The sequence below is a fragment of the Microcaecilia unicolor genome, chromosome 9, assembly GCF_901765095.1.
Source record: "Microcaecilia unicolor chromosome 9, aMicUni1.1, whole genome shotgun sequence".
In the NCBI taxonomy this organism is placed as follows: Eukaryota; Metazoa; Chordata; class Amphibia; order Gymnophiona; family Siphonopidae; genus Microcaecilia; species Microcaecilia unicolor.
In genome coordinates, this window is record NC_044039.1 from 38,844,825 (window position 1) to 38,863,701 (window position 18,877).

At 40.7% G+C, this 18,877-nt stretch overlaps 1 protein-coding gene across 2 annotated transcripts in view; it reads left to right on the forward strand.

Annotated features, from left to right (window-relative positions):
- MICAL3 (microtubule associated monooxygenase, calponin and LIM domain containing 3) overlaps window positions 1-18,877 on the forward strand; it is a 441,368-nt gene that overhangs the window by 200,616 nt on the left and 221,875 nt on the right. For both annotated transcript variants that reach the window (XM_030213784.1, XM_030213786.1), the window contains one exon: window positions 1,243-1,331. In XM_030213784.1, the coding sequence (XP_030069644.1) occupies window positions 1,243-1,331 (89 nt within the window). The remainder of the gene's footprint in view (window positions 1-1,242; window positions 1,332-18,877) is intronic.

Consider the following 18,877-nt stretch of genomic DNA (forward strand, 5'->3'; position numbering starts at 1 on the left):
TTCCCTGGTTCTCATCCTTGAAGTTGTTTCAGATCTCTTGGCCTAGTAATTAAAACTAAAAGAACAATTCTGAAATGTGCTAGATTTTAGTGGGAGGAGATATACGGAGAAGGACATCATAGCCATTATTTAACCACAAAACTCACTGACCGGACTCAAATTGCGTGTGCACCAAGTTTGAGTTAGCTATAGTTAGTGGCCTTTTGCTAAGGATTGTTGCTGTGATGCCTGGGCTACACAGGTTAGGGTGAAAACAATTTTTATTGATGAAGTAACATTCTTACAAAACACATTGTAAACGTGCAACAGATGCATGACCAAAACAGCACTGATCTGCTATGCCAAAAATACAAGATTCAAAATTTTGCTCACCAAAGGTGATTTTGTAATAAACTCCCCCACCCAGGAAAAGTAATCAAAATGTGAAAGTCCTGATTGGTTAGAATGAAGGCTCTTAGCACTGTGGCCTCACTAGAACCTGGAAGCTCAAAGAAACAAGAAGGAATTGAGAGGACAAAAAAAGGAGAATGTTATTGGAAAGGATTATGGCTTTCTCGCAAGCTATTATTCCCTGTATGTGAAACAGCATGGTATTTTGCAAATCGATTTGCTGGGAGCTTTACACAGTTGTTTCCAGCAATATATTACATATCATTCAAATATGGTAACAGAACTCAGTTCTGATTGATTTTATTTATTGCTATTTCTATTTGGAGTGGATCCAGAAATTATTAGACTAACTTGGGTTTATTCACCTGTTAAGGCCTGGCCCAGGCACAAGCAAAAAACATTTTGTGTGTGTAGGGGGGGGGGGGGGATACGTTGTTTAATCAGGGTGTCTTCACTTTATTTTCATCTTTCCCTGCAGGATGGTTATTGGAGAGTTAATGTTTTAACTTTTTCCCTCCTCCTCTTAACCAATATATTCATTTTGCATTTCTACAGTGCTGTTTCTCTCAGCTTTTCAATGTGATTTCTTTGTTTCCACACACACTGTGGCATTGTTACTGGATGACGCTACTAAGCCTTACAGCTTTTCACCAATAGTTGGTTGAATGTTCTTGTGGATTTTTTTTGCTTTAAGAACTCTGATGCCCAGCAGTTTGATTAGGATTTATAGATGTATAAGAAAGAGATTTGTGCTGGTGGTGTGAAATGGAGCAGAACTGAAGAAATTTGAGATATCTTTTGTGGTAGATTGGCAACAGTGATCACATAAAGCTCCTTTTTTCCTGCATGCAGGTAAATTTTACTGCAAACCTCACTATTGTTATCGACAATCTGGTTATGCTCAGCGGAAGAGACCAGCAGCAGCTCTTCTGTCAGAAAAGGTATAGTTTTGTTAATTGTCATATTTGGTAGAGAACACTTCAAAAGCTTAGCACAAGCTAAATGCAAAGAAGCTCATTTTATAACTATGGGCTTCTTAGCATATAGCGTGCGCTAAGGTTTAGTAAAAGGGCCCCTTAATATAGAAAAGTTAAAGAATTGCAAGGGGATGGTAACTTAAAACATCAAACATTTCTGTCACTGTGTTCAATATATACTTTTACATAACTGGAATAAAACAGGAGGGGGAAGGTCAGAGGTTAGAGGATCCAACAAGAAATGTAGAGAACCCTTATCTTTTAATGCCACTTCTCCTGTTTAGTTTATGTTGATCAATTATTTAACTTTTCTTTTCTACCTTAGATAAGCAGTGCTGGTAGTCTTTAGTGTATCCTGTTTGTCTTATGGATGGTGCTATGTAGTAATAAAAGATTTTCCTTTTTAAATGTAATTGGTTTAGGCATGGATTCTCATTTGCATGTGTTTATGTTTAATAATGCATTTTCTGAATTGTGGCGATATAGAAAACTGGAGAGAATCCTGTTCACATAGCATGAATCAAAATATCTTCTTATTTGCTGACCTACTTCAATTATTTTTTAATTTGTCTTCTGTTTTCTGATGGAATAAAGGGAGCATCTCTGCTATGTGTGTTATCCATAAGTACAAGAAATCAAAAATATTGAACTTGCTTTCAGATAGTCCAGTAATTTTGATGCTTTCCTTTCATTTCCTGCCTCCTCAATAGATACAGTGCTGTGATAGTTGAGAAAAGGACTTGAAAAGGTGCATTCAAATTGTCCCCTGATTTTTATGACGAGTAAAGGAATAGCCTTTTACAAAAAACCTTTTTGTCTCCAGAGGCTTCTCCTCCAGTTTTTATTAAGATTAATTGTGTTGATTTCTAGAATGTTCCCCTCCCCTCATAAAGTTTTAAAGTAGTGAGCAATATGGAGATCACATGATGTATTGCTAGGGAGAGACGTTTTGCTCTCTCTCTGGGACCCTGAACCCTCTGAGCGTTTTTTCACAGGCATACCAAATTGCTAACTTACCTGCCTACACTTAATAAAGTATTCAAGGCTTATGGACAAATATTTCTTAAGGATTGAGCCAGTAATGGCAGGTAAATCAAACAAAACACACTGCTCAAACAAAAGCAGGAGACAAAATAGCGCAGGCTGATGATTCCAACACTCCTGCCTTCACAGACCACCAACTCTCACAGATTACATTGGCGGTTATGCAAGCAATTGAGCCCCATTTAGAGAAGCTAGCTGAACAACTTACTGCCTTGGGCGCTCTGCTGACAGATACAACTCGAAGAATAGGAGAAGCAGAAAATTGGGTGTCCAAACTTGAAGACTCAGCGGGAGCCTTGGAGAAAGTAGTCGCATTCTTGGAGAAGCAGATGCTAGAGCAAACGGTTCATATCGAGGATATAGAGAACAGATCTCGCTGTGGAAACCTGCGATTTGTGGGCATTCCCAAATCAGTACCAGATCAGGACTTGGGACCCCTACTTGAGCGGTGTCTAGCAGCGGAATTTGTTTTAACAGATAGCATCAAACCACTCTGTCTGTAGCATTCACATCGACTTAGCCACCAACAAGATGTATTTGACACAAAATTTGACATTCCGTCATTACCTCAACAGAGTTGCTCATAGCTCTTATTACTTCGTCTTTCCAACCAACCCCCCACCCCCACCCCAACAGACCCAAATACAACCATAGGAACAACCCACAACTCTCCCACTAAAATAGCAGAAGAGTAGGGAGATCACCTTAGTGCAGGGGTCCATCCACCACCAGAGCAGCATATAAGAACTAATACTATGTCACATACCTTCAACCAAATCAACAGTTGTTTGTTTATAGACCCATTAACAGTTTCAACCTGTTATCCTCTTCTTGTCTAGGTTAATGTGCAGAAAGCATGTAGAATTATAACCTGGAATGTAAGTGGCATCTCCTGTCCTATAAAACGCTCAAAGATTTTAACAACGTTGCAGCATAACGGAGTGGATATAGCTTGCCTTAACTCGCCTGAGTGACGTTGAGCATATAAAACTTAGAAGGCATGGGTGTGAGATTTGTCTTTTGCCTCAACTGGTGGTAGAAGGGGTGGGGTTGCTTGTTAATTTGCAACTCCCTAGCGTGTACATCAGAAACTATACTGAAAGATGACCAGGGTAGGTACATTCTGTTAAAGCTATGGCTGCAAGGTACAGAGCTTTACCTACTAAGGGGGTCTTTTACTAAAGCATAGCTCAAGTTATCTGCAGCAGAGCCCATAGGAATAAAATGGGCCCTGCTGCAGATAACTCGAGCTAAGCTTTGGTAAAAGACCCCCTAAATGTCTATGGCCCCACCCCTTTTGAAGCTAACTTTTGTTAGCCAAATTATTACCTTATCAGCATAAAGAATTTATAATCCTGGGAGATTTGAATGTTATAGCAGACCCTACTATAGATATCACTGCACAAGGTAGCCCCTCACATTCTACTAGGCCAGTGAAGGGGGACACTGGACTTCTTTTGTACATCCTTAGATTTGGTGGATGCATGGAGAGTACTTCACCCTGGAGAAAGGGATTACACTTGCAATTTAGAGCACATGACACCCTCACTAGGCATGAGTATATTTTGGTCACTAATGATGTATTTACAGCTGTAAGTCAGGTAACAATAGGTGCATAAATCATATCAGACCATGCGATGGTCTTTATGGATTTGGAGGGCTCCCATCATTTTGCTGTGCAGCAGGGATGGCGGTTTCTGGCCTGTCTAGCTCATAATGCAGATTTTCAAGCTTACATAAAAGTCCAGGTGGGAGACTTATGGCCTGCAATCAGGGCCGCCAAGAAGGGGGGTCAGGGGGGACAAAATTCCCTGGGCCCGGGCCTCCAAGGGAGGCCCGGCACCACAGTCCCCTCCACCCGCCCCCCTCTGTCCACCACCGGGCCGGGCCCCCCTGAATTCAAATCATAGTGCCTCACCTCGACCTCGCTCTGTGTGAAAGAAGCGCAGCAGCGGTAGTCTGCAGATCGCCTCCCTTCGGGCCTTCCCTCCCTGTGGTCCCGCCCTCGTCTGACGTAACTTGCGCAAGAGCGGGACACAGGGAGGGAAGGCCCGAAGGGAGGCGATCTGCAGACTTGTTGCTGCGCTTCTTTCACACGGAGCGAAGTCGAGGTGAAGCGCTGTGATTTGAATTCAAGGGGGCCCGGTGTTAGGTGGAGGGGGTGGCGACGACAACGACCTCGGGGGCGGGCGGCGGGGGGGCGGCCTTGACCCAGGCCCAGCCCAGTCTCTCAGCAGCCCTGCCTGCAATGCACAGCACTTAGACAGCCCACAATTATTTTGGTGCACAGCAAAAGTTGTAATAAGGGGTAACAATAGCTTATACAGTTGCTAGAAATAAATTGGCAGTTAATATTAAGACGTTAGAAGCGCAATTAAAGAAGGCAAAACAGGCATACATACGCTCCCCTACATGACAAAATAAAGAGTACTTAGCAGTACAGATAACCTTGAATTCCCATCTTTGTGAACGCACTCAACAAAGCCTTCTTTTTAGAAAATTCTGTTTCCATCAATATGGAAACAAAACACGGAAATTATTAGCATGATTAGTGAAAAATACTGGGGGGACTCATACAGTGAGTGCCTTACGGGATAATATCAAGAGATTAGTCAATTGACAAAGTAAAATAGCATTTTCAAACACTAAGGGTCAACAGGTGATAGAGGAGTATTTAGTGAGGGCTAACCTCCACAACTGACAGAGATGGACAAACAGGTACTCAATGGTCCTATTCAGGCTAAGGAACTACAACTAGCAATTAAACAACTGAAGCCTCATTCGGCCCCTGGAACAGATAGGTTTACGGGAGGCTTTTATAGGATCCTGACACTTCAGATTTTAGGTCCCGATCTGTCCTATCACCAGGCAGTGGTGGAGGCGAGTATGTTTCCACCTCATGAAAATCTATCAACGCAATTCCTAAGCCGGATAATCCATCTGATATGGCTGATGCATATTGTCCTATATCCATACTTAATGTAGATATGAAATTATTAGCGAAAATATTTGCTTCGAGGTTGGCTGGATTTATGCCCAAGCTTGTAGATGTGGGACAGGTAGGTTTCATACAGAACCGACAATCGGTATGGAATACTAGGAAACTGTTGATGAGTATGTCACACTGTAGAGTGGCGGGAATTCCAGCCATCTTAGCAAGCTTAGATGCTTTTAAGGCTTTCGACCAGTTGCATTGGCAATACCTCTACAGGGTATTGGCGGGAGTTGGGATAGATGGATAGTATTATAGAGCGATGGTCACTTTATTTACTGGCCCACAAGCACAATTACTGATCAACGGAGTACAAACTCAAGTGTAGCAATAGAGCGGGGTACACGACGGGGATGCCCTCAATCCCCACTGTTGTTTGCGCACTCTGTGGAGCCACTCTTAAGAATGATTAATTCTACATCAGCTATACACGGAATAACAGTGGATGGTTCCATGGTGAAGGCTCTATCATACACAGATGATATAATAGTATTTCTTACCACTCTTCAATATACGCTTTCAAGCCTGCTTTCCCTAGTACAACATTATAGCAGTTTTTCCAGCTGTACTCTCAATTATAGTAAATCCAAAGAGCTGCCCTTATTGCAAGAAGTGAAGGAGCGGTGGAAGGGGGACTTTCCCACGGAGGGGGCTTTAAAGTACCTAGGAGTCCAAATTCCGAAGGATTTATCTGCACTTTATAGTTGCAACATTTTGCCATTATTAGAATGTATAAAACTTAAGCTATACCTATGGGAGAAGTTTCCCCTAACAACATGGGGAAAGATCCATCTGTTTAATATGTTGCTGGCACCAAAGTGGTTGTGTACTTTCCAAATTATCTCCTTATATTTGAAAAGGCAGGAAGAGCACAAACTTAATTATTGCAACTTTATATCTGGTAGGGAGGGGGGGGGAGTGGCCCCTCCTGTCTATTGCGCTAATGCAAACACCAAAGGCACATGGAGGGATGGGCTTATTAAATATTAGATACCTTCACAATTATCCTATCTATCATTCAGCTTGAGCAGTGTGGCAATGGGTCTGCCGCCATCATCATTTCTCAGCATCTGTGTGATAACCCATTCTTCCCGCCTGGTATAGAGAGGAGTGTATTTACACTCTGGGCAAAGGAGGGACTATTATGCTTATTACAGACTCTTACGATAAAGGAAAGTTTAAAGACCTTTGAGACTTTGCGACAGAAATATTGCCTGCCTCCTACACACTATTTTGCCTACCTACAACTGAGACATTATATTGCCTTTCTCACTTGGATGGATTTAACAGAAGATGTACAAGATACGATTTCGGAGGCCTGTACACTTGGAGCACAACTCTTAGTACCTTTGACATTTCACCACCAATATCTGAAAGATACGACACCAGAGCTGAATTACAGACTATTGTCGGTGCTCTGGGAGTCATATTTCTGATGTTCCTTGACTGCATAACAGCTGGAATGCTTTGTTCAAGGAATATATAAATGGCATAAAGCTGAAACATTGAGAGAGATGTTATACAAATTTGCCTTGAAGATGCACATATCCCCGTGTCGAGCATATAAAGCCTCCATCATACAGAGTGTAGCCTGCAAAAAGTGCCACTGGCAGATGGCAACTCTTGGACATATGTTTTGGCACTGTGGAAAAATAGAGCGCTTCTGCCAACTAATAATGACCAACAAAGAAGTATATTGGAACTTATACCTGTGGGTTTTAAACACCTTATTAACTATGCAATGATTTTTGGCATCAAATCATTATTATTGAATTGGCTGGAGGCACATGGCTCTAAGATACAAACTTGGAGGTCTTATACAAATGCAATTGGAGAGGCAGGGCTTTTCTTCTCTGGACAGTAGACCCGGCAAGCGGTTTCAAGAGACTTGGGAACCATTCTGGCATACCCTTTCATGAAGGGCTCACAGTCACTTATTAAACTGTTGAATTATGTTCATTCTAAATATTAGGAGTAAACAGAGTTGCTCATCTATTGGTTAAGAGAAGGGTGGACCCAGATAAGTAAATAGTCAGATAATATGGAAAACACTGCATAAACCCCTCACATAATGCATAAACAAAGGCATAGAGTTCCCAATTTTCAAAAATTGTTCTAAAACAAAGAGTTTTAATAGAAATATGATGTCACTGAGGGGGGGTGTCTGATATGCAGGATGGTCAGATTAGCGAAGATTGGGTAATCAAGACTGTTCTGTAATCAAGTTGCACTGCTACTTTGTTTATCATATATTCTTAACTATAAGTCAATCTCTTGTATAAGTCAAGGGCAGTTTTGGGACTAAAAATGGCCAAAATTGGTGTGACCTGTGTAAAGCTGTGTATATACGGTAACCATTTGATTAACTGATACTGCCAGTTTTGACCCCACCCCCACCCTAACCAATAGGTCTTTCTCCCAGAGACACATAGATACAGAGAGACACTCATCCTACCTAACTCATAACTCACCCACCCAGATCCAGTATATCCTTTCTTCTGCCCCAACCCCATAGACCCAGTATATGGCCTCTCTGTTCTTTTTGGTTGTTCCTAGGTCCTCTCTGTCGCCATGTACCTTCAGTGCTTGGTGTACAAGATCCAGCATGCCCTTTCTGCTGGCCCTACCCCATAGATCCAGCATGGCCTCTCTGCATTTTTTGGTTGCTCCTAGGCCCCCTCTGTCACCGTGTACCTTCAATGCTTGGTGTACACTGCCTGAGTTCAGCTCCAGAGTGTGGCCTCTGACTTAACTTCCTGACTCAGCAGGGTGCGCTCTGGAGCAGAACTCGAGTGGTGTACACTGCAGTGCCAGTACTGTATAGAATGCTTTTGAGTACAGATGGTACATGGCTGGCCAGTACAGGTTGGGGGGGGGGGGGGAGATTGTGATGCTGCTGACAGGCATGTGGGGTGGGGGATGATTACTTCTATTTGTTTTTAATAGCATCTACGGGCATTACCCATACATAAGAGGACCCTTGGTTTTTTGCAGGATTTTGTTGCCTAAATGTCTTGACTTATAGTTGAATATATATACAGCAATTCAACAGATCTGATATGAAAAAGTTATTACCAATGTCTGCCTGTGTAACAGCTTAATACATTATGGTCCTCATTTTTTGCTCTTTGTATACTTTTTTCTATAATTTTAAGAAATTAGCCTAAAAAGGGAAACAGTTCACTTAGGGACCCTTTTACTAAACTTAGCACATGCTAACAGAATTAACACGTGTTAACAGAATTAGCACATGCGCTTCTTAGCATTTAGCATGCATTAAGCTTTAGTAAAAGGGACACTTATATTGTAACTCATAGGCAAAATATCAAATTAAAAAATAAATTACATAATGGAAAAGAAACTATGATACAAAACCATCCTCATTAAATCACTGATCACAGAGAAATATTTTCTTCAGTCCTCAATATGTGGCGATCCAAATCACGACAGCTATCTGTAAAAGGGTTGGCCCCTCTTCCTCCTCGCCCCAAGAACCTAGATAGCACAAAAAAAAAAAAAAAAACCCCTAGGTGCCCTGTTGCAAAATTAACCATGTATCATAGTTCTTAAAAAGCATTTATTTTATTTATCACCTATACACTTTTATATAATAGGCACCCAGAAATATCTCCAGTAGTGTACAGATTTTCAGGGACAAATCTGTACCTGCTCTGAAGATTATTTATTTATTGCATTTGTATCCCACATTTTCCCACCTATTTGCAGGCTCAATGTGGCTTACAGAAGTTTGGTTATGACATAATCATTCCATGATCTCAGATACAATTAGTAATGTACAAAGATTAAGTAAGGGAAGCGAGAAGGAAGGTGTGGATTGGTGAGGTATTTTGTAAGGTATGAAACAGTTTTATAAGCAAAACTGGGCTTGTAGTTTTGTATGGCTATGGGTTCTCTTTGTAGGCTTTGTTGAAGAGATGTGTCTTCAAGGATTTGCGGAAGTTAGTTATTTCGTCAATCGCTTTCAGGGCTGTTGGTAATGCATTCCACAACTGCGTGCTCATGTAAGAGAAGGTGGTGGCGTGTATCAGCTTGTATTTTAATCTTTTACAGCTGGGGAAGTGCAGATTGAGAAATTTGCGGGATGATCTTAGCATGTAGATTGGGCGTCTGCGTGAATTATTTTGTGTAAATGTGTGTTCTGTATTCATGTACTGTACATTTATATTTCATGTAATGAATATGAATTGCATATGTCACCATTTCTTCTATTACCTCGATCTTAGCACATGCTGTATACAAACCATGTCCCTGGGAAAGCCTGCATGTGGTGTATCTAAAAATCTAATTTTATAAGAGCCCAGTTTTGCAAGTTAAAACATGCTTTACATGAGGACAATGCTTTATAAAATTACTCCATCATAAATTGTTCAAAAGTGAGCTCAACAGACCATCTTCTGCCACCGTCAGAAAAAAAGATCCTTCTCTGGGCTTAACCCGCAAAGAGGAGAAAAGCTGTTGGGAGTTATAGAATACGTAATGACTACATGGAAAACAATTATAAGAACTCTTCATCTGCATCTGCCAGTTTGCTCACACAACCCAAGAAGCTGTTTACATTTAACTTGGGTTGCTTTGTTAACATCAGGAAAAACACATTCTTTGACTTAAAATAGATTTGTTTTAGCATGTGAGTCAGATTCAAGTTGTCCAAAGATGGTGACCTCCCTTTCTCTCAGGGTCAGCCTCTTCATCCTTGACTAACAGGAGGAAATAGGTTTTTCAAATGTGTGGAAAATCTTCAGAAATCCTGAAGACCTCCAGCAGATATCTTATGTATAAATTTCATGCTGTAACATAGTTGAGGGTCATAAAGCACAGATTCCGTCTGATAGTATTTTCCAGAACCTCAATCTTATTATAAAGAACTGAATCAAAAATTTGAAATTTTTAAAAAAATAAATCCCCCCAAAAACAAGAGCACGAACATATTGATCAAATGAGTAAAAAGATAAATCAAAAAGTGTAGGGCTGTACATCAATTAAAAATTTTTATCGCATGATTAATTGTACAAAGCACCCCTCTCACATTGCTCCTGTAGAATCCAGTATGTAAATAGCAGATGTGAATTCTCAAAGCTGACATACTTCTATTAGTAAAATACAAATAAAATCATTTATCTTACTTTTGGTCATTTTATGTTTCTAATCATCTGTTTCCCTGACTCTGGTTCTGCTTCCCTGTGCTCTGAACTCTGTTTTCAGGGCCTCTTTTATATTCACTATTTTTTTTTCTCCTCTTTCACTTCCTGCGCTGTATTCATCTTTCACATTCAGCTTTCTTCCATTTTTCTTCCTACTTTTCAAATCAATCTTGTTTCCATCTTTTCCAGTCTCCTTTCCCCTCCTCTCCATGGCTATCAAATCTCTGCCGCCTCACACCACCCCTGTATTCCAGCAACTTTTTTCCTTCTCTCTCCGTGTGTTCGCCAGCATCTCATTCTATCCCTATCCCCCTGGCAACCCTTTGAAATTGCCTGTGCAGAGGATGGTGCAAAGCACATTCAGCTTCGTTCTTGCCAGAGATCTCTCTCTCTCTCTCTCTCTCTCTCTCTCTCTCTCTCTCTCTCTCTCTCTCTCTCTCTCTCTCTCTCTCCTCTCTCTCCTCTCTCTCTCTCTCTCTCTCTCTCTCCTGCATGAAACTTCATCAGAGAAGGCAGGGTGCTAAAGAGGGAGGTCTCCAGCTAGAGAGAAGCAGCGTGTGCTTTACTGCTGTGCATCCCTAATAAATAGATCTAGATGTCCTATCTGTGTCTGTATGTTTTATATTAGAACTGTATTTCAATTGAAATTTTAAATTGCAATTAATTGCTTAATTAAATGTATGCAATTTATTTCCCTTCCACCTCTGCTCCTTTTGACTCTTGTCAAATCACTTAATCTTTCATTGCCCCGGATACAAAATAAGTACCTGTACATATGTTAATCGCTTTGATTGTAACCACAGGCAGTATATCCAATCCCATCCTCCTTTCCTAAAGGACTTGTAATCTCCCTCCTTCCCACTCCCACATCAACATCTCTCTCTTTCTCAACCTTCACTCTATAGGGCGTACACAGATGGCACTCTTTTGGGGTGTAATTGGGAAGTGACAAGTAGTATAATTACAGAAGAATGTGACTCTACCACATTCTGGGATTAGACAATGTAGTGTCAGAAAAGCTATTGTGTTCTCTATTGTCTATAGATCCGATCACATTACCCTAGCCAAGCTTATAATTCAGTCACCTATACCCATAGCACTTCAGAGAATTACAACATGAGTATAGATAGTGCAGATGGGAGAGTGTTCCTCAGAGGGACCTGGTCAGATGGTACAGCAGGGGCTGCACTTCAGATGGAATGCAAAACAGCAACCCTTTGTCAAGGTTTACTGTCCTTTTTATAGAGAAAAGACCAGCTCCAGTTGACTTAGCTCTTAGCTTGGCATGGACCCCACGTGTTCCTTGAATCATCTTTGTTTTCAGATTGTTGTGACTAGGGGCTGCAGTGCTGTTTCACTGGCACCACATTGCAGGAAACATTAACCATGAAGGCAGTGTTTCAGGAAATAAGTTGCTTTCCTGGAGTGCAAATGTGCCACAAACCTGGACAACAGGTCTGGGAATTAATATTGATTTAGAGAATCAAAACATTACTTCACATGCATGATGAAACAGAGCCGTTCTGTCTGTGGAGTGCTTTGTCTCAATAAGCAACATGTTGCATTTTATTTTGACCAGCCATTATATTGGCTCAGTCACCAAGGGACTGTCCAGTGGTCCTTGGCTGGTATGCAGTCCTTGATGATGTTTTTGCTGACTGCACACACATAAGCCTTAGCTGTGGAAAAGGTTAGCCAAAGTCTGTATTTTAATACAATGTTGGTAATGCCAGGAAGGTGCCAAGGATTGCAATCCCATATACCTTTGTTATATAGGAGCATGCAGTGCTGTATATATTGCGTCATGCAGGGGCTCTTTACCCCCACAACTCCCTCTCCTCTTCCCCCAGGTCTATAATCTCTTTCCTGAAGTTCAGTATCTTTCTCTCTCCCATTGTCCAGCACCTCTCCCTCCCTCTCCTCAACCCCCATTAGCAGCAACACAAACTTGGTTAGCAGCACCAAGCTCTTCTCGTGGCTTCTGGAGTTCACTGCCTCAGTCATAGCTTCCATCGGTGATCTCTTCAGTTCACTTTGGGGTTTACAGCTTGCACGTCTCCCCCCCATCCAGGGTTCACTATCAGCACCCCACCCCCCACCCCCAATTTACTTGCTGGTCTTCTTTAAAGATGAGCTGATGGTCCTGGGAGTGGCAGCGTTGCACATATGCTGCCTGTGACCTGCTCCAAAACATTCTCTCTGGTCCATCCCACCTCCTCTGATGACATTTTATGTTTCTACCTGGGTTGGACAGGTCAATGGGAAAGCTTCAGACCAGGCAGCATATTTGCATTCTGCCGCTGGTGACGATCAACACAAGACCACCTTTATGGTAAACTGGCATGGGGGTCGGGTGAGAGGTGATGTTGAAACGTGGACAGGAGGAAAGATGTCAGATTGCACCAAGGACCCACCTCTTTAATAAGGCATACCAATAAGATCAGCAACTATAAATGTAATACATCTCCACCTTAACTATTATCAGCACTGTTTGTTTATATCTGCTTGTTTAAACTTCGATTACGCTATTCTTTATGTAATACTAACTGTTTTCTCCCAATCTATTATCTACCAATCTATTATTACTCCCGGCTCCATTCCTTCTATCTCGCTGCTCCCTATGCCTGGAATAGACTCCCTGAGCCAGTACGTCAGTCTCTGGCTGTCTTCAAGTATAGACTTAAAGCCCACCTCTGCTACTGCTTTTGACTCCTAACCATGACTCTCTTACTCAACACCCTCACTTATCACCCCTCCCTACCACTGCAATTTCCCCACCCCTAGCTGTCTGTTCGTCTGTCCAATTTAGATTGTAAGCTCTGTTGAGCAGGGACTATATTTTCATGTTAATTTGTACAGCGCTGCGCAAGTCTAGTAGCGCTATAGAAATGTTTAATAGTAGTAGTAGTACCAATAACGATAGATAGCTTCTATCTGCTTGTTTAAATTTTGATTACGCTATTCTTTATGTAACACTAACTGTTTTCTCCCAATCTATCATCTACCAATAACAATACATTGTAAGCCACATTGAGCCTGCAAAGTGGTGGGAAAATGTGGGCTACAAATGCAATAAATAAATAAATAAGAGAGCAGAAGAGATGTTTGGAGGAGACACGAGACACTGCAATGTGATTAGTTTTTTTTAATTGCAATTAATGTTTTTTTTAAAAGTGTTTAATGATCTTATGCATTAATCACAGAGTTAACTGTGAAGTGCAGCCCTAAACAAAATTCTAAATTTATTTCTGTGTAGGCCCCTAGTGCACAGAGAGACAACCAATAGTAATTGAGAGGCAAGAAATAGTAAAAACACATGGAATTATAATCCATCATAATTATGTCAGACTCACATAGGCTCTTTCTCACATAGGAGAAAGAAAACTAAAATATATTTAATCCTTGAATAATTTAATTGCAAATCCAAAAGTTGATTCTGTGAACTTTTTTTTAACAATAATATTCTTCAGTGTTGAATCTTGAACAGAAACGTTTGACTCTGTCTCGTTAAGGAGTCTGTTTACTAAAATGTGGTAAGTGCAGATACTGTGCACTAACTGTTGGAGGTATGTCCAGCATGCATTTACCACGCAGAAATTTTCTTTACCTTGTGTTAAGTTTATTTTCGATTAGTGCAGATGCATTTAATGCCTGCCTCCTTGAGGTGTGTTAAGTACAATGCACAAACTCCCCTTTGCAGTCCAGAAATTTGAAGTTCCAGTTTTATGGTAGCCAACTATTTCTCTTCTACTGTGATGGTCTATACTTAAACAGCACTCGCTCCTATTCAGATTACTGATGTATTGGAGCTACAGATATCATTACTGTAGTCCAGCTCACTCCTTCTATATTTCGAAGTTTATGCATCAACAATTAAAACAGTTATGGCCTCTGATGTTCCTGCACCTACTGGACAATAACACCTGAGACTTCCTCTACTCCACTAATTTGTACCATGTGCCACTCCACACTTGCCATCACTCCAGCAGTGTTGTATATCCCCACTTCACTGTGGTGCTCTGTACTGTAAATCAGTGAAACGGGGTGTGCTTGCACTCCATTGTCTCACAATACATACCTTCCAGATAGCACTGCTGTGCTCTTTGTGCCCTTGAACTCTATACAGATTCATCATCCAAACAGAGCAGTACTGCACCTGGACTGCTCTCTCTGCCCCAGGATGTTTTGGGGGAGAGTCGTCCCCTGTACTGAGTCACAAATCGATCAGGTCTAACGACCAGCAGACTAGACTTGAAGGTATAGGTTTTAAGTGTTCCCATATTGGGTTTCTTTTTAATAATAGCAGCTCAGCAAAAGAAGTAAAAAAACCACCAGTTAGGCTACTCCATGAATTTGACATCGCAACATGACTAAATGCCATCTTGGATCTTCCATTCTAGTCTAAATTTGAAAAAAAAAATCATCCTCTAAATACTGGCAGGTCAGTATTCAAAAAGCAGCTACACGTTCAGTGCTGTGCCGAATATATTATTTTTTTTTTAAAGAAATTTGGGATTTTTCTATGTATATGTATAATGCTTTCTTCATGGACAAGCAGGATAGAATAATCTTGTGTCTCATCTCGATGGAGCCTGCTCAGGAATGGAGCTCACGTCAGAATTTTCTTTACTGGTCCCTCTCACGTGGGAGCCCTTCTCAATTCCTTTTAATCATTATAGTTAGGTTTTTCAGCCATTTAAAGCTTCCTTTATTTTCCGTGGCCCATTCGTAAGGTTAAAAGAAGACGTCTTTGAGATATTAGTTACTAAATCTGTTGTAACATCTGTAGTAATGATTAAGTCCAATGACAAAACTTGTTAATAATCCAGATTTTAGAATTATAAGTATGGGAACAGCAATTGCAGTGGACTTTGACTTTCAATAACTGCCAGATACTTAGTTTTAGCAAATAGATCTAGGATTTTTTGTTTGAAGAAGGTGGCAAGAACATTAGGATAGGGGCAAGGATGGAATAGACTATGCAAAAGATGTCAGTGCTGTCACAAGTTTAAATAATTTCTTTGTGGACTTGTCACATTAAGCTATCAGTCTGGAGTGATAGGTTTCCTCAGCAGTTTTGACACTGTCTTATATACAAAAAAGCACAATAGAGGTCTTGATACTTCTCCATGTCGATTCAACTTCTCTATGTCCATTCAGCCTTTCAGGCCTGCCTGATGGTAGGAGTGAAGACAAAAATAGTGATGGAATTCAAAAATGCATGTGATAGACACAAAGGATCCCTAAATAAAAAGAGGGTAGTATAAAAACAAAACTTAACATATCAACATTTATGATGGGCAGGAGTGGTATTTAGATGGTAGTTCTTGCAGTGGGAAAGTGAAGCCAGTGCCAGCCAGACTTCTACGGTCTGTCCCATATATGGCAAGACAGATAAGGATGGTCTTCAGTGGCAGCTCTAGCAGTTGGGAAATGAGTCTAATGCTGGATGGACATCTACAGTCTGTGTCCTGTATGTTGCAAGACAGTTTAGGATGTGCTGGAGAGTGCTTCGATGGCAAGTCCGGTAGTTGGAATGTGAGGACAATGCTGGATAGACTTCTATGGTCTGTGACCTGCAAAAGGCAAGATGGGTCAGGATGGGCTGGAGTGAGTTTCCAGTAGTTGTGAAATAGGGCCAGTGCAGGGCAGACTTCTTTTTTTCTTTTTCCCAAATGGTTTGAACCCTGAAAATGGCAAGGATGGATCAGGATCAAGTATGTGTATTTTTTTATACCACATACATATATGCTTTGAGTGTGGGTTCTGTATCTCTCAGTGGGGGAGGGAAGACATTGTAAAGTGGAACTTAGAGAATAAAATGTTGTGATATTACTGTTGTTTCAATAACAATTTGATAATTGAATGTGACTGTTGACAGACTGGATGGCCAATGCAAATCTTTATCTGTTGTCATTTACCATGTTAAATGTGAAAACCCTTAAGCAAGCCATGATGTTGAAAGCTTAAAGGGCATCTGCTCAAGAGAATAGGTACATATCAAGTGAACCTGGTCATCGATGGTAGGAGGAGGAAGGGTGAAAAGGGAAGCTTGATAGGCACTAGCAACTTTTGCAGGATCCAATGATTTCAAATCCCTGGAATGCTTAGCAAATTTGCTGTTGGAAAAAATTAATAGAATGAAAACTTAACTGATAAAGAAATTATCCATCCAGAACAGAGGTAAAGGAAAGGACCTTGGTATGGAACTGAATCCAAACCCAAGAGAAAAAAAAATCTAGTGTCTGACCTGCTTGCTGTTTGGAGGATCGAATTGAATTCATTGAAGAAAAATCTATGATTCTGTCAAAAGAATGCATTCCTTCTCATGAGAGGTTACCAATGCATCAAAATGAAGATTGAAGTCTTCTAGGGTGCAGATCTTTTAGTAAGAAGCCTGAAGTCTTTTCCACCAAACTGCTGATAGTGAGGGTGGAGAGAGATGAGAAATAAAACATTCCGACAAATCCAGATAATTAAGGAGAGCCTCATAATAGTTCATGTCCAGAGAGGACACATAATGTGTAGGCATTTGTCCTACACTGTGATGCACCCCCCTCCCCCATTGCTTGCTGGACTAATGTTTAGCCAATTAGGTAAAACCCTCTGGAGCAGCTTGGAGAAGCACAGTGTCGTTGCCTGGCTTAAGCCAAGTTTCAGTAAAAACAGAGTAATGATGAATAGTGATAAGGTCAGGGACTAGAGATACTTTCCTTTTTAGGGACATTTATATTAAGCATTCCTTTAGAACAAGGGTCCTCAAATCTGGTCCTCGAAGTCCGCAGCCAACCTGGTTTTCAGGATTTCCACAATGAATATATACAAGATATTTATGTTCACTTCTATTTGCATACAAATAGATCTCATACATATTCATTGTGGAAATCCTGAAAACCAGGCTGGGTTGTGGACCTCAAGGACTGGATTTGAGGACCCCTGCTTTAAAAAGATCACTGAAGGTGAAAGGCTGCTGACTGAAAGGAGCTCCATACCTAATGCATGCAGGGGATAAGGTCACCAGTCTTACTTGACATGGGTGTCACCATTGTGGGGGAGTAATCATAACATTGACTAGTGACCACTGGAATAGGAAAGCCATACAATATGCTAATAGGAAAAATAAGAAACAGAAACCCCAAGGAGACATACATAGCTATAACACTAGAGCTGGGCATAATTTTATTTATTTATTTATGCATGCATGCATGCATTCTTGTATCCCACTATTATCCAATAACAAGTTTCGGTTCAAAGTGGCTTACAATTTACTTTTTGGTGGATTTACAATAGTGTTGTGCAATGTGGAGAGGGCATCTATAGTTCGTGTGGTTATTCGTAGAGATTTTGAAGATTTGAAATGGAAAAGGTAGTGGTAACTTTTGTGTTCAGTTGTAGAGTTTTGGTGGTATTTATTCATATAGTTTTTGAAGAGGTAAATTTGAAAGGAAGGTGACAATATCTTTGTGATTTAGCTGTACAATTTTTTGAAGAGGTAGGTTTTCATTTCTGAATTGGAGGAGATTTGTGGTGCTTCTTATGGTTTTTGGTATCGAGTTCCACTATTTGGAACCCAGGTAGCTAAATCCTGCTGTGTAGATAGTTTTGTAGATGGTGTTTTTGCAGTTGGGTAGATGTAGGAGTAGGTAGTTTCTGTTTTCTGGGCATGTTAAGCATAAATTCGGGTGCTTGCTTTGAAAAAATATCCTTGCCTTGGCTGGTAGCCAATCAATGTAATGTTTCAAGCAGCAGTGTTGCTCTTTCATATTTTGATTTCTTGAAAATCAGTGTTGCTGCCGTGTTTTGGACTGTTTGCAGTGATTTTTTTTTTATTTGTGTGCGATTTTTATGTTTCAATAATGTTTATTGGTGACAATTCCAGATACATACATCCAAAGCTGTGCATTTACTGATAGATAGTTATAACAATACACGCAATAGAAATATTGTTACCTTTTGTCATCCAGTTTTTTAACAAATATAACCCCCCACCTTCCCCCTCTAAATATATTATTCTTCAACTGATTAGTGATAACAAACTTAACCGTGTATTCTTACTCATTGTGCACTGCATTCAAATGTGTTCCTCTCTCTATGTCGTCATAGTTAGGCTTTTATCCCCAAATCCTCCTTAATCCCTCCTTAATCTACCTTTCTACCCCTGATGTCTCACCTTGCATCCAAACCAAAGTTTCAGCGTGCTTGTCTGACATTGCTGTGTGGATGTCTCAACGCCACCTAAAATTAAACATGACCAAAACCGAGCATCTCATTTTTCCCCCCAAACCCACCTCCCCACGCCCCCCTTTTTCTAT